This window comes from Melanerpes formicivorus, unplaced genomic scaffold (assembly GCF_026170545.1).
Source record: "Melanerpes formicivorus ecotype bairdi unplaced genomic scaffold, bMelFor1.0.p_v2 SCAF_187, whole genome shotgun sequence".
Taxonomy (NCBI): domain Eukaryota; kingdom Metazoa; phylum Chordata; class Aves; order Piciformes; family Picidae; genus Melanerpes; species Melanerpes formicivorus.
Window position 1 is genome coordinate 221,931 of NW_027142539.1, and position 20,522 is coordinate 242,452.

The following is a 20,522-nucleotide window of genomic DNA, read 5'->3' on the forward strand; positions in this document are numbered from 1 at the left end:
CCGTGGGGCTCTGAGCTTGCTGACAGGCACGGCGCCAGTGTTGGCTTCGTGTCCATTCTGCCATCGTGCTTTGCTAAATAAAGGGCAGCTTTTCTGAAAGTCTTTCTTTCAGTGCCATGCTCGCTCACCCCGGAGGAGGAGTGGTCCTGTGGGGAGCCTGGTGGTGGTCGCCCTGATGGCTGCAGGTGCTGTGAGCACTGCTGAGGGGAAGGCCTGGCAGGGTCTGTGGAGCTGTGCAGAGAGTTGGGGCTGTGTGAGGCCTGAGCACAGGGCTGTGGAGAGCAGAGCAGGAGCAGAATCTGGGAGGGAAGGATCATGAGGTGGTTAACAGGGCCTGAGTTTGGGAAGGAAGTGGGGGAATATGAGGACAAGCAGGTTAGCAAAGCCCCCAGGTGCTTCCAGTCTGAGATAAGCAAGGCCGTGCTGCAGTCAGGACAAAGCAGGGGTCAGGGGCTGTGAAGCTAAGCAAGAGCATGTGAAAGCATGAGGAAAGGGGCTATGCTTAATGGGATTTATGGGGATATGCTTAATGGGACTGCAAAAGGAAGCAGGATTCATCCAGGGGTCCTTGGATGCTCTTGATAGCGTCCTCAAGTGGAGCTGCTCCTGATGTTCCTCCCAGAGCCTGCTCTTGCCTGACAGGGAGAAGGTGACTCTTTCAGACAGCAGAAATAATTTACAGTGCTCATCAGACTGCAACTTCAGGTGTACTGTTCAGTTCCCTAAGTATTCAGTAAGTGACATTTCCAAGAGGGGCACTCAATGCCTTTGAGCCCGAACTTGGGATCTAAATGTAACCTCCATTATGTATTACACAATGACAGATTATAGCTAACTCCTTCACACCAGTGCTGCTTTTCACAGCAAAAAAAAAAAAATCTGGCTGTCTTATAACATACCCTGCCTCTTTTTATACCATACATTCAGATGCTTCTTAAAGTGTAGGGGTTTTTTTTTGGTGGGGTTTGGGTTATTTTTCTAAGCATGGCTTTCTTTTGGAGTAATCCAAAAATAGCCTCCCCTTTCCCTCATTAGCCTTATGCCATTATTACATGAAACCAGACCATCCCCATAGATCTATTGGGCTGTTTAATTGCTCTGCAGACACAGAGGGGTGCTAATAAGCTTTCTTTCAAGCATGTGTGCATGTGTCAACACTTGTGCTTCTGTCAGAAGCTTAAAAATGGAAACAGTTTTCTCTTTAAGAAAACAGGACCCAAATAAGGAGATGATGGAGTGGTGAAGATTCCTCTAGCGAGGCTGTTCCAGCTCATTCCTTAGAAAGGCTGTGTATGAAAGACCAGAGAAGGGCCAATAGATCTGGGCTTCGTCCAGGGGTCTCTGGGTTTAAAGCTCTCTACAAGCACTTGAGCTCATTTTCCCTGTGCCACGGGCTGGGTGCAACTCGTTTCTCTGCCCAAGCTGTTAGAAACCTGAAACTTTACTCCTTGGGAATTCTTTCAGTAGCACCAGAGATCCAACCTATCCTTTAGCAAAAAAAAAACATGGAGGCCATCAAGAAAAAGATGCAGATGTTGAAGTTAGACAAGGAGAATGCCATTGACAGAGCAGAGCAGGCTGAAACGGATAAGAAGGCAGCAGAGGACAAATGCAAACAGGTAAGTAGGAATAAGATCACTGATTGTGTATGCACTGTGCAGATAAGTGTAGCAAAATACTCTGCTGCAATTTTCTGATTCAGAAAGCAAAATAATTTGAAGCCAGGTTTCCTGTTAATCTTCTTTTGAAGTCTTCCCCACCTCCCCCTCCTTTTTGTGCTGTTACACTCATAGAGCCAGGGCTAGGCATTAACTTCTCTTTTCAGCCATCTGAGGCTTTGCAAAATTAGCAGCATCCACAGATTATCAAGAGCACTGTGTCTGAGTTTTCTTGAATCTCACACAATTGCCTTAATTTTATGCTTGTGGTTCCATGGCAAAGGCCTTACATATTGCAGATCAAAGCTGTGTACCTTGAACACCTGAAGGACTATTGTTCATACCTCCTGGAGAGGTAGCTGTGTCTAAACAGGGTTCTAAACCTACTCCTTGATGTGAATTAATAAAGTTCACTTGACTAGTCCTTGGCATACAGGGTGCCCCTGAGACCTGCCAGCTGTGACTCAACAGTAGATAGGTTCTATTTTTTTGTTGGTGTTGTTAAGACTAATCAGAAATATCTTCATTTGAAAGCTGTTAACTGCATTTGAGTGATAACATTTTCATATTCTTTTGCTTTTCAATGTTCTTTATTCTGTTCTTTCCCTCATCTTTGAGCTGTATGTTCAGGAATTGGCCTGAAATTGTGCCAGGGCAGGTTTAGGTTGGATACTGGGGAAAATGTCTGTACTGAAAGAGTGGTCAGGGATTGGAACAGGCTGCCCAGGGAGGTGGTGGACTCACCATCCCTGGAGGTGTTCAAAAAATGTATGGATAATGCACCTGGGGACATGGTTTAGTGGCCATGGTGGTCTTAGGTTGATGGTTGGACTCAGTGACCTTAAAGGTCTTTTCCAGCTGAACCAATTCTAGGATTCTAAGTATTTTCAGAATGATTTTGAAGTGGAAGTTGACTGCATTTAAGTTCCTTACAGCACCTCTTGTAAAACCACCAGGTCTTTTCCTTTCACATCCTCTAAATGTGACTGCTTCCACTACATCTTCTAGACTGCTCTGATACCTTGGTAGCATTCATTTGGCCAGCTACTTCTCATGTCCAAGTTGAGTTGGAGGTCCTGGATGATATAACTAAATTTCAACTGTTTGTCCACTCGAACGAAGCAGCAGGAAAAGTTTCCAACAAGGTCAGGTGCTGCTGTCCTCCCCCTCTGCCCCAAGCAAGAGGAAAGCTCCTTGTCCTTTCTGTGTCGTTACAGCAAAGTGCCACAAGCTGCACACATCGCCCTTTGTGTGCAGTCCTTGCTTCCTCCCGGGCTGCAGAGCAGCTGGGCAGACGCTGTTCTGCTGGGCCACAGCTTCCCCAGCTGATGTTTCTGTGCTCAGCCACAGCAGATTGTGTTTGCCAGTGCTTAATGGTGATGGAACACTTGGTCTTCCTTTCCATTTAGCCCTCAGAGGTGATTTCCTACAGATAAATGACACAGTTATGGGAATTTGCAAGCATCTCCACGAAGGTAATTCACAATAAAAACTTAAAAAACAAAAGAAAACCAAATCTTTGCTCTCTCTCTCTTCTGAATTGCCTCCAATTTTTCAGCTCTTTCTTTCTTTTTCTTTAACGTGGGTGCAGCCCTCGAGTAGTTGTTTTTAATGTCCCACACAAAGCAGCACCACCCCTTCCTGCTGCAAACTGTCCCTCTGTTACAGTACCCAAGTGAGCACGTCCTGGTTACTCAGAGTACAGCAACTCAGCAACATTCAGGAACAGCACACCACCAAAAATGTCACTCCAGCTATCTTTGAAGCTAGACTGAAGACAGTCAGTGCACCAAAACACAAACTATTTCGAGTGAACTATTTTGACAGACTAGATTTATGTGCAGGCAGAGCTAAACGGTTAAATCAGTTCCCCTCTACAGCCTGAACTGCTTTGTATTGCAAATGAAACGGTGGAACAGATGGGTTTGCAGGCAGCACCCTTATCAGCAGCCAGCCTCCTGATAATGGGAATTCTTCAGGGAGCATGAGACACTTTGTCATTAAACAGTCTCCTGGCAGGTTATAAATAGTCCCCTTTAGCCTGCAATATGGATTTATATGGTATGGAGGAGAGGGGGTGAGCCTCGTGGTGGGATGGAGCATACCTTGTTGGCCCAGAGAACAATTTGGGGTGGAAGGGACCTCCAGAGGTCACCAGGTCCCATCCCTGCTTCCACCAGGCTCTGTCACAGGCCAGACCTGCTCCCAGAGGACCATGCTTGGTTTAAGTGTCTGGATGTACAAAAAGTGATTGGGGTTTTTTTTTGTAGCTGCACAGGAATGGAATTGTTTCATTAGAAATCATCAGGCAGTAGTAGTTAGAACAAACCTAAGGACATAATCTTAAAACACTTGAATTCTGCTGTACAATTAACTGCCATGAGGTGGTGTGGAGTCCAAAACAGGAATGAGGTGAAAGAAGGCCTTACACCATGTTGTGTATCCAACCAGGTCCTGTGTCTGCAGTGAGAGGGATCAGAGAATCACAAAATAACAGATTGGAAGGGACCTTTAATGCTCATCTAGTCCAACCCTCCTGCAGTCAGCAGGGACATCTGCAACCAGAGCAAGTTGCTCAGAGCCCCAACCAACCTGACCTGGAATCAATCCAGGGATGGAGCAGCTCCCATCTCTCTGGACAACAAGAGACAGGGTCTTACCACCTTCAGTGGGAAACATTTCTCCCTTCTCTCTGTCCTGAATCTCCCTAAGTTTCAAACCATCACCCCTTGTCCTGTCACAACAGGCCCTGCTAAAGTGTCTGTCCCCAGCTTTCTTCTCAGCTCCCTTGAGTACTGAAAGGCTACAAGAAAGTCTCCCTGGAGCCTTCTTTTCTCCGACCCAAATTCTCTCCGCCTAGCTGCACAGCAGATGGCTTCCAGCCTTCCGATTATTGCTGTGACCTCCTCTGACCCCCCTCCAACAGGTCCAGGTCTCTGCTGCACTGAGGACTCCAGAGCTGGCCCTAGCACTGCAGACGGGGTCTCAGCAGAGCAGAGCAGAGGCAGAATCCCCTCCCTCATCCTGATGCCCACACCGCTGGGGATGCAGCCCAGGATGCAACTGGCTCTGAGCTGCGAGCGCGCACAGAGACATGCTTGAAATGATCCTTCCCTGGCAGCAGCTGCTGCTCGTTCTTGGCCTGCTGCCCCAGCAGACCTTTGATCTGGGCTTTTGTGACTCCGTGTGTGATGTTAGGTTGAAACCAATAGTAAAGAGAGAGTCTAAGCACATTAATCTGTAACCAGGACTACACCAGAACGCTCCCTTTGGGTGTTTTTTCTCTCTTGAAAGGTGGAGGATGAGCTGGTAGCTCTGCAGAAGAAGCTGAAAGGAACTGAAGATGAACTGGATAAGTACTCGGAGGCTCTCAAGGATGCCCAGGAGAAGCTAGAGCAGGCTGAAAAGAAGGCCACTGATGTAAGTATCCGTGGGTAACGCTGCCCTGTGACTGTGCTCTGCAGTGCGGGAGCAGGACAGAGCGATAGGACTTGCTGAGTGCCTGCTGCAGCACTTTGCCCAGGGCAGAGGCAGGGCAGCGTTACCTCCCATACCCCCCACGGAGCCAGCACTGCTCAACAGACACCTAAACGGGGGGGGGAAGAGGAGAGCTGGGAGCACTGCACCCATCCAGGCTTCTGAAACAGGAGGGAAGTGTTTGTGGGAAGGAATTCCTCAGAAAGGTGAAAATTCCTTTAACTGAACAAAACTGTGAGGTTTCAAGGAAGCTGGGCCAGCAGCTGGGCTCTGCTGTGGCCTAAGGAAGCAGCCTGGCCACAGCCACACAACGGTCTGAAAATTCAGACCCGGCTCCCCAGGCACCGCCCGCTCGTTTCGGTGTCAAAACGGTCACTTTTGGCTCCTCTCCAAGCCTGGCCGTTAGAAACCGGCGGCCAGGAGCTGACGGCAGTGCACCGAACCCCACCCTTGGGGTCCTGGGGGTGTTCCGGGGAGCCCCAGGGCCCGCAGCGGCTATCGCATCACGGAGCGATGCGGTGGCCGAAGCGGTAGCCGAAGCAGAGGCCAGGGGCGGCCAGGGGCGGCCGGGGGCTGCCGCGGGGCCGGCCCTGGGATCCACCGCGGAATGAAGCAACCGGGCGGGGCACCTCCGGGGCGCGCCGCTCCCGGCGCTGCCTGCGCCGACTCCTCGCTGCGACGTCACCACCCTCCACCTCCAGCCGCGTGACGTCATCGGGCCATTGAAAGGCGCGGGGCCGCCACGTGCAGTAGCTCCGCGCCCTTCCCGCCGCCAGCGCCGCGCCCATGGCCGCGCCGAGCTCCCTGGAAGCGGTGAAGAGGAAGATCCAGTGCCTGCAGCAACAGGCGGATGAGGCGGAGGATCGCGCCCAGGTCCTCCAGCGGGAGCTGGACCTGGAACGGGACCTACGGGAGAAAGTGAGACCGCCCGGGCTGCCTTGCTCGCCTCTCTCGGTCGCTCTCTCCCGGGCTGCCCTGCTCCTTCCTTCCTGTCTCTGGCTCTCTCTCGCTGGGGCGTGCCTGGCTCTCTCCTGCTCCGGGAGGATGGCTCGGCTGCTGCCGCCTTCATTCCATCCTCAGGCTGTTTCCCCCCCTCCTTGCTGCTCCGGCTCCGCAAACCCTGCGGGAACCGCCGGCGCTGCCGCAGCGCCTTCACCCGCACCGGCATCCGGGAGCACCGGGCGCGGCGGCGGTGGCTGGTCCCCGGCGCTCGCTGCTTATCGCGCTTCGGGGCCGTTCCTCTCGGAAAAGCCTTTGCGAGCACTCATCGGCATTGGGGAGCGGTTAGGAGTTTAGTAGGAAATGGCTGTTTAATTAGGAAAAAACCCTGCATGACAAGGAGCGGCGAGTTCCCGCCTCTGGGCGCCGCACCGCTGGCTCCAGCACAGCTGGGAAATGTCCGAACTGCTGGAAAATAACTTTCCCTCCTGGTTTCCACAGAGAAATGAGAACTCTCCACTAGTGTGCGGCTCTCCCGGGGCCGGACAGCTGGTTTCACTTAGATTTGTGTGTGATCAGCCTTCCCGGCATCTTCCTGCTATTTTATCACATGTCAGCGAGTTAGTTTTACCGTATAAGGACTGCGGGCTGCTTCTGGGAGAGGTGGAGCCAGTCTAACTCCAGCTTCCCAGTGGCCCCGTCTCCATAGCTCTGGAATCTTGCTTAATTAAAATATGAGTTAAAAGTGCCCTGTGTAGTGGAAGGAGCTCTAGACCGCCACAGAGCAGCTGCCAGTTCTCTACATGATCAATGCTTTGTGTGTAAACCGAGAAAGTTAAACACAGAGCACTGGATAAAAAACAAATGGAACGCTGGATAATTGCTGACTAGAGGAATCCTGGGTCAGCTTCCATTTGGATCAGGCACTGAAATCCTGTCCAAGATGGTACAGCTCTGACAGGAAACCACTTCCTCCAGCTCAGGAGAACCAGGCAGGAACCAGATTGGGGAGGCTGCAGCAAAACAAGTATTTTTAACATTAAGCATGAAACCAACTGCCCTTCCAGCTCTGCAGCCTGGAAAAGCCATTAAAAAAATACAGTCTTAGACATGGCATCACACTGAGATTGGGGACAACTGAGTGCACAAACCTGGCAGTTAGTAAATTGGGGCTTTGTCTTCCAGTAACAAGCAACTGAAGCAGCCATAGCTTAAACAGGAAACTGACGGACAGCAGTTTGTTCTCACTGCCTGTGTGCGAACGTTGTTCCCAGCACCACCCCCCGCCCAGTTATCACCCACTTTGGGGTTTTAAACACTGAGTGCCCCCAGTTGCTGTGCACTTTATTCAGTGACATCTAAGCAGCTTTTTATTGTTAGGAAATGCTTGCTGCCTAATCCCTTGACTACCACAGGAAGCAGTGACAAAGGAAAGAAAATTTACTTTAAGGACGCATCTAATTTTGCCCTCCTGACTCTCCCAAGATGAGACCAACCATATCTGCCCAGCTGACAGCCCAGAGATGATAGAGTGTTTGCAGGCACGACCTGCAGTGGGTAATGAACAGGCTTGGACAGGATATTGCTGCAATCTGTGATGAAACCAAGAAGTGAGAGATGAGTTGTGAAGTTTTTTTGGAACAAGCAATATGGGAGCAGTTCAGCTCTTAGCTTTGCTATCCTGTGGGTCAGATCCTGCCCCTGGGAAGTGATCTGAAAATAGTTCTGTGACAGACCCTTTGTGGTGTGGCAGGAATGCTAAGTGCCAGTAAAAAAGAAAAGCAGCACATACCCCATACCTTGAAATTCCTGAGATGCCAGAGTTTGAACAAACAAAAAGCAGAGGCAGAAAGGATCCTAGAACTTCCTGCCTGCCGAGGAAGGGCCTTTGCAGTGTTGTGGAAAGGGATTAGTTGAAAACATTTGTCTGGCAGAAGCTGGCTCCTTCAGAACCTCACTTTGGGTGGCTGTTTCTCACAGGCTGAAGGTGAGGTGGCAGCCCTCAACAGACGGATTCAGCTAGTGGAAGAGGAGCTGGATCGAGCCCAAGAACGGCTGGCCACAGCCTTGCAGAAGCTGGAGGAGGCTGAGAAAGCAGCAGATGAGAGTGAGAGGTACATGGCCTTTTGGTTTGCATAAAAATTGGGTGCAGAGAAAGAATATTTCTGTCTAATTTATATCTGCACTACAGGGCAGAGACTCAGAACTTGTTTGTAAGCCCAACTGCGGCATTCTGTTGGCTTTGAAGAACACCATAGTACGGTCACAACAGGCCACTTCAGTTTACAAACACTGAGTTCCACTTGAGGCTCTGTGAGATAAAAGTGCTAAAATAACCCTACAGTAAACGTGCTTGCTTTGGCTTCCACAGAGGAATGAAGGTTATTGAGAACAGAGCCATGAAAGATGAAGAGAAAATGGAAATTCAGGAGATGCAGCTGAAGGAGGCGAAGCACATCGCCGAGGAGGCTGACCGCAAATACGAGGAGGTAAAAAGGGGTCAGGAGTTGATTGAACAGAGGGGAGAACACTGAACAACTCTGGTGCCCTGCAGCTGAGTCACTTGTTGGACACTTTTCACTGCATGATGGTTCCACTTTGGAATGTTCCCCAAAAGGAACCATTTTCATGGTGACTTTGCAGCACCTTTAACACCAAAAGTGGGGCAAAATCCAACTCGTTTGGGGTAGGGTCCGGCGTGTCTGTGCATGGTTCAGTCCAGTTCCATCTCTCAGGAGGAAAGCTGCAGCACAGCACAGAGAGAAGCATGTAAGGCATCCCAGCCTGGCTTGACACAGCTGTTGTCTCTTTGCAGGTGGCTCGCAAGCTGGTGATTTTGGAGGGTGAACTGGAAAGAGCTGAGGAGCGTGCAGAGGTGTCTGAAGTGTGAGTAGCTTCATACACATGGGATCAGTTCAGAACACAGCCAAGGTGTACTGCAGACACCTTCCTGTGCTGTATGTCATTAGTTAAGAATTCACCCTTGGTGACAGGGTATGCAGAAAAGCTTTTATCTTCCCTCTATACCTGGGTTCGGAACCATTTTGCTTGGAAAAGACCCTTAAGATCATTGAGTCCAACCATTGCCTATCCACACCAAGTCTGGGGCTAAACCATGTTCCTCAGCACTACATTTCTGCAGCTTTTAAACACTTCCAGGGATGAGGATTCAACCATCTCCCTGGGGAGCCTGTTCCAGTCTTTGAGAACCCTTTCAGTGAAGAAATTTCTAGTGTCCAGCCTAAACTTCCCCACTAGTTTAGAAGAAAGATAAAAGATTTTCTCCTTTCAGACTTTCTAATTACTTCATTCTCTGGATTTTCAGACATCTTGAAAATGAAACTCAGCCCTATCAGGGACAGCAATAATTTGTACTTTTTGGTTGTCCCTACAGTAAATGCAGTGACCTTGAGGAGGAGTTAAAGAACGTCACCAACAACCTGAAGTCTTTGGAAGCTCAGTCTGAAAAGGTTGGTTCTTTCAGTAAACTGAGGGAGGGCATAAGGGCAAAGTCAAGACCCATTTAATACTGCAGAAATAGAGAGAAGGGGTTCAGCTGGCTCCTGCCCTACAGGGCCTGGTGATAACATTCAGTCCTGCCCAAACCCAAGGCAATGCTCTGATCATTAGCTGCAGGACTCACATCTCCATTCCCCACGCCAGTTTGCTGCTAACTGCTCTGCACTCTGGTCTCATTCTTCTGCGGGTTTTACCCTCCTTAATAAATGGTTAAAACTCTTGTTTTCATTAATCTGTTGTTCCTGGCTAGACTAAATTGATACAGAAGGCTTCATATTCTCATGCATATGCAGCTGGGTTTGTGCTGCCTGAGCCTGTTGAGGTGTAAGATGACACACGAAGGAATTTGGACACCCCCTGTCTGAAAGTGATGGTTTATGAAGCAGAGTCTGAAATGTCTTGGTGAAGAGGAAAGTGGAAATGCAGCCTTTGTAACAAGGAAAACTGGCTATAAATAGGTCAGGGTTTCATAAACATCTGTTATTGTTGCTACAGCTTCCCTTAAAGAGTGTTTATTGTTTCTACAGTACTCGGAAAAAGAAGATAAATACGAAGAAGAAATCAAGATTCTCTCTGACAAGCTTAAAGAAGTAAGTGGGTCCAGCCCCAGCCCTGGGTCCTTCCCCAACCCCTGTGTCCAGCCCCAGCCCCTGTGTCCTTCCCCAACCCCTGTGTCCAGCCTCAATTGTATTTGGCAGCATTTTTTAGCAGCATCCAGTTACTCCTCTTTAATCTTTCCAGGCTGAAACTCGTGCTGAGTTTGCAGAGAGAACAGTTGCCAAACTGGAGAAGTCTATTGATGACCTGGAAGGTAGGAACTGACTCAGCTTCATTTACAGTGGTTCATTTCAAATCAGAAACCACAGTTCTAGGAGTGGGTGTTGGATGTTACTGGGAAAGGGCAGAAGTGCCCATCAGGCCTATCTGCAGATGGGGGCAATCTGTCCTCTGGACGTCTGTCCCTCCTTGGCAGGAGGATGCTTTCCTGGAAGAGGTTCTGTTTCCAAGAGCTGGGGACAATAACCTGGTCTGGGCCAGCTCAGAGAGGGAGGCACACAAGGGCACTTTTCTATGAAAACAACAAGATCACTGCCCTGCTTAATCTGAAAACTGAAACACAGTCTCGAGAGATTAAACCCCAGGAAGTGTAGATGAAGGCTCTGCCCCAACAGCTGTGTGCAGTTCTTGCTCTCAGGGGATACTCAATTTACTGTTTCTGTTTTCTTCTCGTTTTCCTCCCCACCTGCTTTGGCTGCTGCCCTCTGACTGTCTCCTGCTCTGCGCCTCTTCTCTGGACTGTTTCTCTGCATTTCTTGCCGCCCTCATGCCTGGCAGACGAGCTGTATGCTCAGAAGCTGAAGTACAAAGCGATCAGTGAGGAGCTTGACCATGCTCTCAATGACATGACCTCCCTGTGAGCTGCTCTGCTGCAGCTCCTAAGCTTCTCTTGCCTCTCATACCTGTCACTCCTGTGCACCTTCCACAAGCGATCCTTCCACCTCCTCTGTAAGAACTGAGCTCAATAAAATCGAGATACCTCCACCTTCCAGCTGTGGGGCTTTATTTCCTTACAATTCACCCCAAATACACTGGCAGTGACAAGGACAAAACGTTCAGCCCCTCACACTGGGGACAGGCAGATGCCATCAGCACAGAGGCCTCATCAGCTGTGGCAAGGACCTGGAGCACTGGCAAATGCCTGGCTTTGGTTGCCCAGGACATGTGTGGCAGCTTGGAATGTGTTTGGGGTGTATGTGAGGGGTAAAAACTGAGGACAGTGACAACTTGGAAGGATGTGTCCTGTAAGTATTAGATCAAAGCACGTCTGTCATATGGGATGTGTCCAGGAACCTCACTAAATGAGAGCAGTTACCAAAAACCTGGCCCTGTTCTGTGGCTGCAGTGGTAGCCTTGGCTTGAAGGCGAAGGTAAGTGGGGAGGGGTTTACTGAAAGAGGAAGGACTGGAAGAGAACATGGCTTAAATCTTGTCTTTTTCTTTTTTCTCCCTAGAAAAACTTGCTCAAGCCAAAGAAGAGAACTTGGGGTTACATCAGACACTGGACCAGACACTAAACGAACTGAACTGTATATGACACGGTGGAGAACCCCCAGCGGCCAAGGGACCATTCTCTCTGCATTTACTTATTGCTCCTCTCTCCCCTCTCTCTCTCTTTTTTCTCTCCTGGAAAAAATAAGTTATGAACAGTCAGACACCCACAGAGCCCTTCCAGGGGGTCAGCAGCTTGTGGCTTGTCCTGGCGGTTCATTACTCCTGTTTATGCACCTGGTAGCAGCTGTACCCCTGCTGTAGCGTCACCCGCCGCGAGCCTCTGACGGACCTTTCATATTAAACAGTTTTACACAGTGCTGAGCTCTCCTCACCATCCTTTTACAGGGCCTCTGGTGGGGGGTGTCACAGCCCTGCATGCTGTGGGCACCTAGAGGCCTAATGTCACTGAGCCTTAAAGATACATAAAGGGTGAGTGGCAGGAAGATGGGGCCAGATACTTCACAGTGGTGTGTGGTGACAGCACATGGGGTAATGGGCACAAACTGGAAGCCAGGAGGTTCCGTCTGAACAGGAGAAACTTCCTGGTGGGAGAGTGCTGAGCCCTGGAGCAGGCTGCCCAGAAAGGTGGTGGAGTCTCCTTCTCTGCAGAGATTCCAACCCCACCTGGCTGTTGTGAGCCAGGGCAAGCTGTTGTGGGTGCCCTGTTTTAGCAGGGGGGTTACAATGGATAATTCCCAGAGGTCCCTCCCAAACCTCCCCACCCCGCCCCATAGTGGGACGCTGGGATTCCGGCATTCATCCGCTCGCGTTCGTCTTCCGCCCGCAGCAGGAAGTGACGGTGCGCCGGACGCCCGCCGCGGGGCCGAGCTGCCAATGGCGCAGCCGCTTACACCCCGGCCAGGGCCGCCGGCCAATGGGACGCCGGCTCCGAGCGCTTCCTGGCGAACTCTGAGTGACGCGCTCGGTCTCAGCCAGTAAGCGCGCTGCAAGCGGTGATGGGCGGCGGGCGCGGCCCGTGGGGCGGCGCGGGGGGCGGGCGCGGCCGGAGGGGCGGTGCCCGCGAACATGGCGAAGACGTACGACTATCTCTTCAAGCTGCTGCTGATCGGGGACTCGGGCGTGGGGAAGACGTGTGCGCTCTTCCGCTTTTCCGAGGACGCCTTCAACGCCACCTTCATCTCCACCATCGGTAAGGGGCCGGGAGGGGCCACGCCGCCACCAGCCGAGCTGTGCTGAGCGGCCCGGGCCCCCGCCGGCTGGGGGTCCCGCTTGGCGCCGACTGCGGCTCCCACTCCGCGCCTGGGAGAGGCTCGTCCCGCCCGGGAGAGTTTGAGGGCGGCTTCTGGTTCGGGATACGGGAGCGGAGGGAGCGGGTTCGCTGCGGCCCCGGTTGGCTCCGGCGGCCGCTGGGTCTCCGAGCCTGGTGCTGGAGGAGTGTCCAGCCCGGTAGTGAGCCTCGGCCCCGCGCCGGCTGCCTGCGCTTAGCCAGAGCGATTTGCTCACCGCGTGGCGGGGCTCACGGGATGGTAGGGCTTGGAAGGGACCTCTGGAGATCTGGGTCGAGTCGCTCAGGACTTCGCTGCTGCGTGTGAGCCGAGTGCGCTCTTTCGCTAGCTGGGGCCGAGAGAGAATCCGAGCAGGGAGATCAGAGGGGAAAGTGTGCCTTTGGTTCTCGGCAGAAACTCGGAGTAATGTGGCTGCTTCTCCTTTCAGGTATTGATTTTAAAATTAGGACTATAGAGCTGGACGGCAAGAGAATTAAACTGCAGATATGGTGAGAGTTTGCTTCTGTGCTCGCCGGGTGCCTGTCGGGGTCGGGTGGTGACCTCCTTCGGTTGTTCATCAGTTTTTACTGTGCCTTAGAAACTAAAGGGTGGTTGTAGGGCACCTAAAGACTGGTTCACCTTCGATTAGTTGAAGCTGCGGGTGGCACTGGCTGGCAGTGGTTTGCATGAGCCGCTGTGTTTGTGCCTTGCAGGGACACGGCAGGGCAGGAGCGGTTCCGGACCATCACCACTGCCTACTACCGGGGAGCCATGGTAGGAGCCTGCTGCCGGCGGGGAGGAGCGCCGGCCCCGCACCGCTGCCCGCCAGCCTCTGCACTTGGCCTGCCTAAATACTCATCGGCGGTGCTGGAGCTGTGCTGGGACAGTGGGAGGTGCTGGGAGGGCTTTTGTCTGAGCCCTGCTCTACAACTGCTGCTCCCCACGGCCCTTATCTCACCCGCTGCACGCCGACTGGGTGTCGCTGGGAGCCAGCTGCTGAGGAATGGTCTTTGCTGAGTTCATAGATTCATAGAATGCTTTGGGTTGGAAGGGACCTTCAAGATCATCCAGTTCCAACCCCGCTGCCATGGGCAGGGATGCCTCCCACCAGCCCAGGTTGCTTAAGGCTTCCTCCAACCTGGCCTTGAACACCTCCATGGAGGGAGGCATCCACAACCTGCCTGGGCAGCCTGTGCTGGTGTCTCCCCACCCTCCCTGGGAAGAATTCCTTCCTAATCTCCAGCTGAAGCCCTCTTGTCTCCTCTTGCTCTCCAGGGCATTATGTTAGTCTATGACATCACCAACGAGAAATCCTTTGAAAATATTCGGAACTGGGTCAGGAACATTGAAGAGGTGAGCTTGCCTGCTTGCTTCCTTGCTGAGTGTTCCAGCTGCTGCTGCTGCTTCCAAAAGCTGTCCACATGTTTCAGAAGTGTTAGGTTTCTTTTGAGTTGATGTGAAGATGACTTGAATGAAAATGGGGCAGTACCTCCTGGCCTGCCATGGTTCTGGTAACACCAGAGCCAGCAGTGTGGGCTGCAGCCCTCCCAGTGGTGAGGGGCCTGGCAGGTGCTGTTTCCTCCACAAAGTGACTCAAGAACTGTGGTTGTGCAGGGCTGAGGGGTCTGGGGGAGCCCATAAAGCTGTGGAGGGTGCTTGGCACCAGCTTCTCTGTGGCTGTGTGCCTCATCTCTTGACAGTGTTTGTGTCAAACCACCCCAGCCAGAGCCCTTTCTTTGCTCTGTTTCTGTCTCAGCACGCCTCACCAGATGTGGAGAAGATGATTCTGGGGAACAAATGTGATGCAAACGACAAAAGACAGGTTTCTAGAGAGCAAGGGGAGAAGGTAAGTGCTGGGGACTGCATGTGCTTGTTAACTTGGACCTCTCAGGGTCCCACAGTGGTGTTGGGCACTCTCTCCCTTGCTTTGGGTGTTGTTTCTGAGCAGGGCTGCTGAATGGTTCCCAGGCTGTGCATTTCCCCACTCTGGTCAAAAGCTGAGTCTCTGTTACCTGGGTCAGGATGTGTTGGGTGCAAAGCCAAAGCTGGACTTTGTCTTAGAAAAGGGCAGAGAAATGATGCTGGAGCCTGGCATTTAGGAAATGGCTCTTTGGCTGGAAGCCACCAAGGCAAGGTAGATGAGATTGGCTTTTCTGGTGTCAGGTCTTGCAAGAGTCAAGGCAGAGAAAGTGCCCTGCAGATCTCACAAGACTGCCCAGGTCCCTGTGCAAGGAAAGGGATTAAAAGGCCTAAAGGAGTGGATTGAAAGGTGTGCAGGGTGTAACCAGCAGAACACAGCCCAGGTGCTGATAGGAGAGGGCTTTAGCTCCTGATTTCTTCAAGTGGTTCTGCTGGGCTCAGTCCCCAGGCTGCTGAGAGTGAGGCTGGGAGGGCAGGGCCTGCACTGCATGTTGTGCCTGGAGCTGTTCCCATCTTCCCCAACTAACACCAAACCTCCTTTTGTTCAGCTTGCTGCCAGTTTTGGGATTAAATTTATGGAGACCAGTGCAAAAGCAAACATAAACATAGAGAATGTAAGTACTGCAGCTTCCCCTGGGGCTGGGGCAAGCAAGGGATGAGAACACTTCCTCTGTCCTGGTGGGTGCAGAGCTGGGTTGTTAGGTGCTGTGCATGGGTTGCCCAGGGCACATCCCTGTGTTCTGTGTGTCACAGAGTGATAGGGGCTGGAAGGGACCTCTGGAGATCCTCCAGTCCAACCCTCCTGCTAAAGCAGGGGCACCCACAGCAGCTTCCCCAGGGTTGCAGTCTCCAGGAGGGGGTTGAATGTCTCCAGGGATGGAGACTCCACCACCTCTCTGGGCAGCCTGCCCCAGGGCTCCAGCCACCTGAAATTGAAGGAGTTCTTCCTCATGTGTAGATAGAACTTCTTATGGTGAGGTTTGTGCCCACTCCCCCTTGTCACTGGGCACCACTGGAAAAAAGCCTGGTCCCATCCTTCTGACACCCTCCCTGTGAGTGCCTTAATGCACTGATCAGATCCCCCTCAGTCTTCTCCAGGCCAAACAGCCCAAAGTCCCTCAGCCTTTCTTCACAAGAGAAATGTTCCAGGCCCCTCAGCATCTCCACAGCCCTTTGCTCTGCCCCCTCCAGCAAGTCCCTGGTCCTTCTTGAACTGGGGAGCCCAGAACTGGACACAATGATCCCAATGAGGCCTCACCAGAGGAGGGGAGAGGAGGTGGAGAACCTCTCTCAACCTCCTGGCTCCACTTTAGATGCACTCCAGGATTCCATTGGCCTTCTTGGCCACAAAAAAGCTCATGGCTGGCTCATGGTCATCCTGTTGTCAACTGGGGCACTGCAGAGCTGCTTTCCAGCAGGTGAGGCCCTCACCTGTGAAGGCCTTGAGCTTAGAGCAGAACACAGGGGGAACACCCAGCTGGGTTAGAGCAGCACACTGGAAACCTCACCCTGGGGCTCCACCTTCCATGAGGTGGTTGAGAGCTGCTGATGTTTCCCCACTGGTGAGCCCTGGCAGTGCCCCACTCTGGCTGCCCTGTGCTGGTGTGGTCTCAGGTTCAGAAAAGAGCTTAGAGATGGAACTTTAAAACCTGGAGTGGGGGAAACCCAACCCAAACCCTTGATGTGCTTCAGGAGGTCAGCATCTGGAGGAAGTCAGGGAGGCAGCTGATTGCTGAGCAGCTGCTGGAAGCTGTTCTGTCCCCTGGCTAACACTTTGCTGCTTTACCTGTCACAGGCATTTTTCACCCTTGCCAGAGATATCAAAGCAAAAATGGACAAGAAGTTGGTGAGTAACCCTGGCTTGGTCCAAACTCTCTTGAAACAGGGAGGAGGGGGAAAACCCCCAGAAAAGCCTCTCCTGTTCCAGTGTCTAAGCAATGTTTCTCTGCTCTGTTTCATGGGGGATGCACTGAAGGTCAGGCTCTGACCTTGGCCTAGAAACAAACTGTCTCAGCCTGTCAGGAGTTAGCTGCAGTGGGTGAGAGTCTCTGAACTAAAAGTATCTTTAGCTGGTTTTATTGGGAGCCATGGGAGTGCAGGAGCAGCTTGATGATCTTCCTTGCTGGCTGAAAACAGTGGGATCCTAGAGATGAGGCAGGTGGGAGGCCCCCTTCCTGCTTCAGGGGCTGCCTTCAAACCTCAGTGTGGCTGAACATAGGTCCAGAACTGATTGTTTTTGGTTTGGGGGTAACTCCTGTGGGCAACAGCCTGAGAAATGATTTGGCTCTCTTCTGGGCAACAAATAAGCAGCACTTCAAGACCCTTTGGTCAGTTTGCTCCTTAGGAAGGGAAGCTGATGAAGGTTTTGCTGCTTTTGCTGAGCATTCACCTCCCTCCTCCCCTTCCCTCCCCTCCCTTCCCCTTCCCTACCCCTGACCAGAGCTGTGATACTGGGGTCTGGCTGCCAGCTCCTGAGTGCTTTCAGGAGCCAAACAGGCCCTGCCTTGTATTTTTAACCCCAGCTATCTGTGAGCTGATGGAAAGCAGAGGCACTGTGTGCTGCCTGTAGATGTGGGTCTCTGACCCCCTGCAGTGGCTGAGGCCTGCAGTCCAAGGCTCCTGCTGCTGCTGTTGGGCTTTGGGCATTGACAAGGTTGATTCCATAGAATGAACTCTGTGAAGGATGGATGCCTGGGAACTGCCCCAGGGGTTGGATTCACAGTTCCAGCAGGCTGATGGTAGATCCCTCTCCAGTGGAATGGTTGAGGGTGGTCTTTGTTCTCCTCTGCTCCCCCAGCAGTGATTTCTTTGCTACTTTTCTCCTCGAGCTCTGTGACCAAAAAAACAAAACCCTTTCAAGGCACAGCCTTTAAAACTACCCCAGCTGTGAGGTACAAACAAGTAACTGCCTATTCTTTGCCCCTTCAGGAAGGCAATAGCCCCCAGGGCAGCAACCAGGGAGTCAAAATCACACCAGACCAGCAAAAGAAAAGCAGCTTCTTCCGTTGTGTTCTTCTGTGAGGGACACTGCCTTAACCTGAGCCCCTGGCTCAGCTGCACTGGACTTGTGCCTGCTCTGAGTGATGAGATCTCCTCTGTCTGTGGAACTTAGCATTCTCCACCTCCCTTTGTCACTCTGTGACCAGCTGAGTGAGAAGCTGTTTATTTTTTAGGGACCCCTCTGCCTCTTGGATTTTGGGAGACGATGAAGTTTTTACCCTTGGGGTTTTGTCAGCTTGCCACTGGGGCCAGGCTTGCTTCTCTGAGCAGAGGGAGAGTGGCAGACCAAACACTGACCTGTGGTGAAGCACCTTTGCTGCCAGGCTTCAGCCCTCCTGTTGCTTGCTGGTGTGGACCCACACACTGGAGAGGATTTGGGTCCGATGTTCTGATGGCGGCGAGGCAACGCCGATGCCAAGGTTGATGAAAGCACAGCAGCCTGTCCAGGAGGCACATGCTGCTTCCCCCAGCCTCAGCAGGGGCCTGGGGGCCTCACACCACTTGGGTGAGCAGGAGGGGCTCTACCTTTGGGAAGGTAGGAGGAAGCTTTCTGCAGCTCCACCTCTTTGCTGCCCCAGAGAGGATCTCCAGCTGGCTGTGGCTCCTTCAGTCCCCAGACAATCCCCGAGGCCAGCTGGAGCTGCAGAGCTGCAGAGCTGCTGACTCCTCCTGAAAGGAATCTCTATTTTTGATAAAAACCAAAGTGTGCTGTGACTGTGATGGACCCTGACCACCAGGAGTGACTTGAGCCATGCCAGACCTGACTGTAATTCAGTGCTCCAGCTGCTCAGAGGAGGTTGGGGAGTCCTGGGGAGGCACTTTTAGCAGCTGCTGGCCACAGTGAGTCCTCTTTAGACACATTCAGCAAGAGGTGATGGCTCCAGGGGAGGGGGTGTCCTGTGCAAGCACTCCAGAGTCTGTGCTGGGAGAACCAGAGCCCTGGTTCAGGCAGGGACAACCCACTCAAGATCTGGAGCAGCACCAGGGGTGGCTTCTCCTTCTCCAGTTGACTCCAGGTCTGTCATGATGTAGTAGCTAGTTAGAAATGGTGACAAGAAAATGTATTGCACTGCTTCCAGTTGTGTGTCCTCAGGCACACTTGGCTCACATATGCAAATAAATGTTGCACATCTCAACACTTGCTGCAAACAGACTTTTTTCCAGTGAGCTTTGCTTGGCTGCTGAGTTGAGTTCTCCATCACTTCAGGTGGCAGGCAGCAGCAATGCAAACCACATTTAGGCCTCAGTGGAAAGATTCTCTCTTGTCTTTATTGCTATCAGCACAGTCTCCTACATTCCAATGGATGAAAGTGTAACAGCCAAGTGGAGCTCCCTGGGTAGCTGCTGACTCTGGAGCTCCTGGGTAGCTGCTGGCTCTGGAGCTCCCAAGTTGTGGCTCTGGAGCTCCTGGGTAGCTGCTGGCTCTGGAGCTCCTGGGTAGCTGCTGGCTCTGGAGCTCCCAAGTTGTGGCTCTGGAGCTCCTGGGTAGCTGCTGGCTCTGGAGCTCCCAAGTTGTGGCTCTGGAGCTCCTAGGTAGCTGCTGGCTCTGGAGCTCCCTGGTTAGCAGCTGCTGGCTCTGGAGCTCCCTGGTTAGCAGCTGCTGGCCCTGGGGCTCCCAGGTTAGCTGGCTCTGGAGCATCCAGGTTAGAAGCTGGCCCAAGGGCTCCCTGGTTAGCAGCTGCTGGCTCTGGGGCTCCCTGGTTTTTGGCTCAGGAGCTCCTAGGTAGCTGCTGGCTCTGGAGCTCCCAGGTTAGCAGCTGCTGGCTCTGGAGCCTCCCTGGTTTGGGCTCTGGAGCCTCCCTGGTTTGGGCTCTGGAGCTCCCAGGTTAGCAGCTGCTGGCTCTGGAGCCTCCCTGGTTTGGGCTCTGGAGCTCCCTGGTTTGGGCTCTGGAGCTCCCAGGTAGCTGCTTGCTCCCTGTTCAGAGGCTGTAAGCCTGGCTCTCAGTTAGACTGACAGAAGGAGCCAGTGAGAAGCCAGCTGCTTCCCAGTCTTGCTGTGTCCTAATTGAACTCTGGTGTGTTTGAGATGCACATCCAGGCTGTGTCCTGCCACTCACTGCAACTGGTTGAACATGCTTTGTTTACATTGACAGCTGCACTTAAGGGGCAAATTAAAGCTTGATTTTCAGCTCAATGAATTTAACTCCCCCCCCTACACCACCCCAGCTTTGTTTTCTTCAAGCCTGTGGTATTGGAGTGTGGCCTCCAGAGCAGCACTCCCAAGTGGGGCTGTGGTTGGAAGATCTGTCAGGTTTCATCAGGGAACTTTACAGCTCTGCAGCTTGCAGTGGGGCACAGCAGGAGTGTTGCTTTGGCTCTCTCAAGTTGGGGGGCAGGGAAAGAGCATTTTCCTACAGTTGCTGGGTTAGGAAAATGCATTTGATAGGCTACCAGCCTCTGGCTTAGCTTTAATAGCTTGCAGAGCACAGAGAGCTCTGCTCATGGTTCAGAGTCATCTGCAGAGCTCTGCTCTAACCAGAACCTTCTGCTGCTTGGGGGTTTTGTTTGCTTGTGGCTTCTCAGCTGGAGGAGTTGGTGAGCATTGCACACAGATGGAGGAGAAAAGGAAGGGGAGCCACTGGAGAGCCTCCCAAGTTACTCTGCTGCTAGTCTGGGCTTCAGGGTGTGGTGGAAGCCTCTGTCTTGAGGGGAGGATGGTTCTGCAGGAAGGCTTTGTGTGTGCTCCCAGAAGTCACAGAGGCTCAGCTGGGGAGGTGGTGAAGGCATGGCCT

At 52.4% G+C, this 20,522-nt stretch overlaps 2 protein-coding genes across 5 annotated transcripts; both read left to right on the plus strand.

The window, feature by feature from the left end:
• The first annotated feature begins 1,361 nt into the window (after nt 1–1,361).
• Nucleotides 1,362–11,961, plus strand: TPM4 (tropomyosin 4). Of its 4 annotated transcripts, none has more exons than XM_068169514.1 (9): nt 1,362–1,619; nt 4,953–5,078; nt 8,055–8,188; nt 8,446–8,563; nt 8,890–8,960; nt 9,469–9,544; nt 10,121–10,183; nt 10,335–10,404; nt 10,929–11,135. In XM_068169514.1, the coding sequence occupies exons 1-9, from the start codon at nt 1,506–1,508 to the stop codon at nt 11,009–11,011; spliced, it is 855 nt and encodes a 284-aa protein (XP_068025615.1). In that variant the 5' UTR covers nt 1,362–1,505; the 3' UTR covers nt 11,012–11,135. The 4 variants fall into 4 exon arrangements, with proteins under 4 accessions (XP_068025615.1, XP_068025614.1, XP_068025617.1 ...); XM_068169513.1 differs by lacking the exon at nt 10,929–11,135 and adding an exon at nt 11,605–11,961 and having other exon boundaries at nt 1,368–1,619; XM_068169516.1 differs by lacking the exons at nt 1,362–1,619; nt 4,953–5,078 and adding an exon at nt 5,837–6,053.
• A 695-nt stretch (nt 11,962–12,656) lies between these two features.
• RAB8A (RAB8A, member RAS oncogene family) lies at nt 12,657–18,926 on the plus strand. Its single transcript, XM_068169520.1, has 8 exons — nt 12,657–12,794; nt 13,319–13,379; nt 13,584–13,644; nt 14,146–14,223; nt 14,627–14,716; nt 15,339–15,404; nt 16,586–16,636; nt 17,719–18,926. The coding sequence occupies exons 1-8, from the start codon at nt 12,671–12,673 to the stop codon at nt 17,809–17,811; spliced, it is 624 nt and encodes a 207-aa protein (XP_068025621.1). The 5' UTR covers nt 12,657–12,670; the 3' UTR covers nt 17,812–18,926.
• The last annotated feature ends 1,596 nt before the right edge of the window (nt 18,927–20,522 follow it).

Coding starts and splice junctions, on each gene's coding strand:
- TPM4 (XM_068169514.1), top strand. CDS start 1,506: ATGGAGGCCATCAAGAAAAAGATGCAGATGTTGAAGTTAGACAAGGAG. Junction 8,961..9,468: donor CGTGCAGAGGTGTCTGAAGT/GTGAGTAGCTTC, acceptor TTGTCCCTACAG/TAAATGCAGTGACCTTGAGG. Junction 9,545..10,120: donor TGGAAGCTCAGTCTGAAAAG/GTTGGTTCTTTC, acceptor TTGTTTCTACAG/TACTCGGAAAAAGAAGATAA.
- RAB8A (XM_068169520.1), top strand. CDS start 12,671: ATGGCGAAGACGTACGACTATCTCTTCAAGCTGCTGCTGATCGGGGAC. Junction 14,717..15,338: donor CTAGAGAGCAAGGGGAGAAG/GTAAGTGCTGGG, acceptor CCTTTTGTTCAG/CTTGCTGCCAGTTTTGGGAT. Junction 15,405..16,585: donor CAAACATAAACATAGAGAAT/GTAAGTACTGCA, acceptor TACCTGTCACAG/GCATTTTTCACCCTTGCCAG.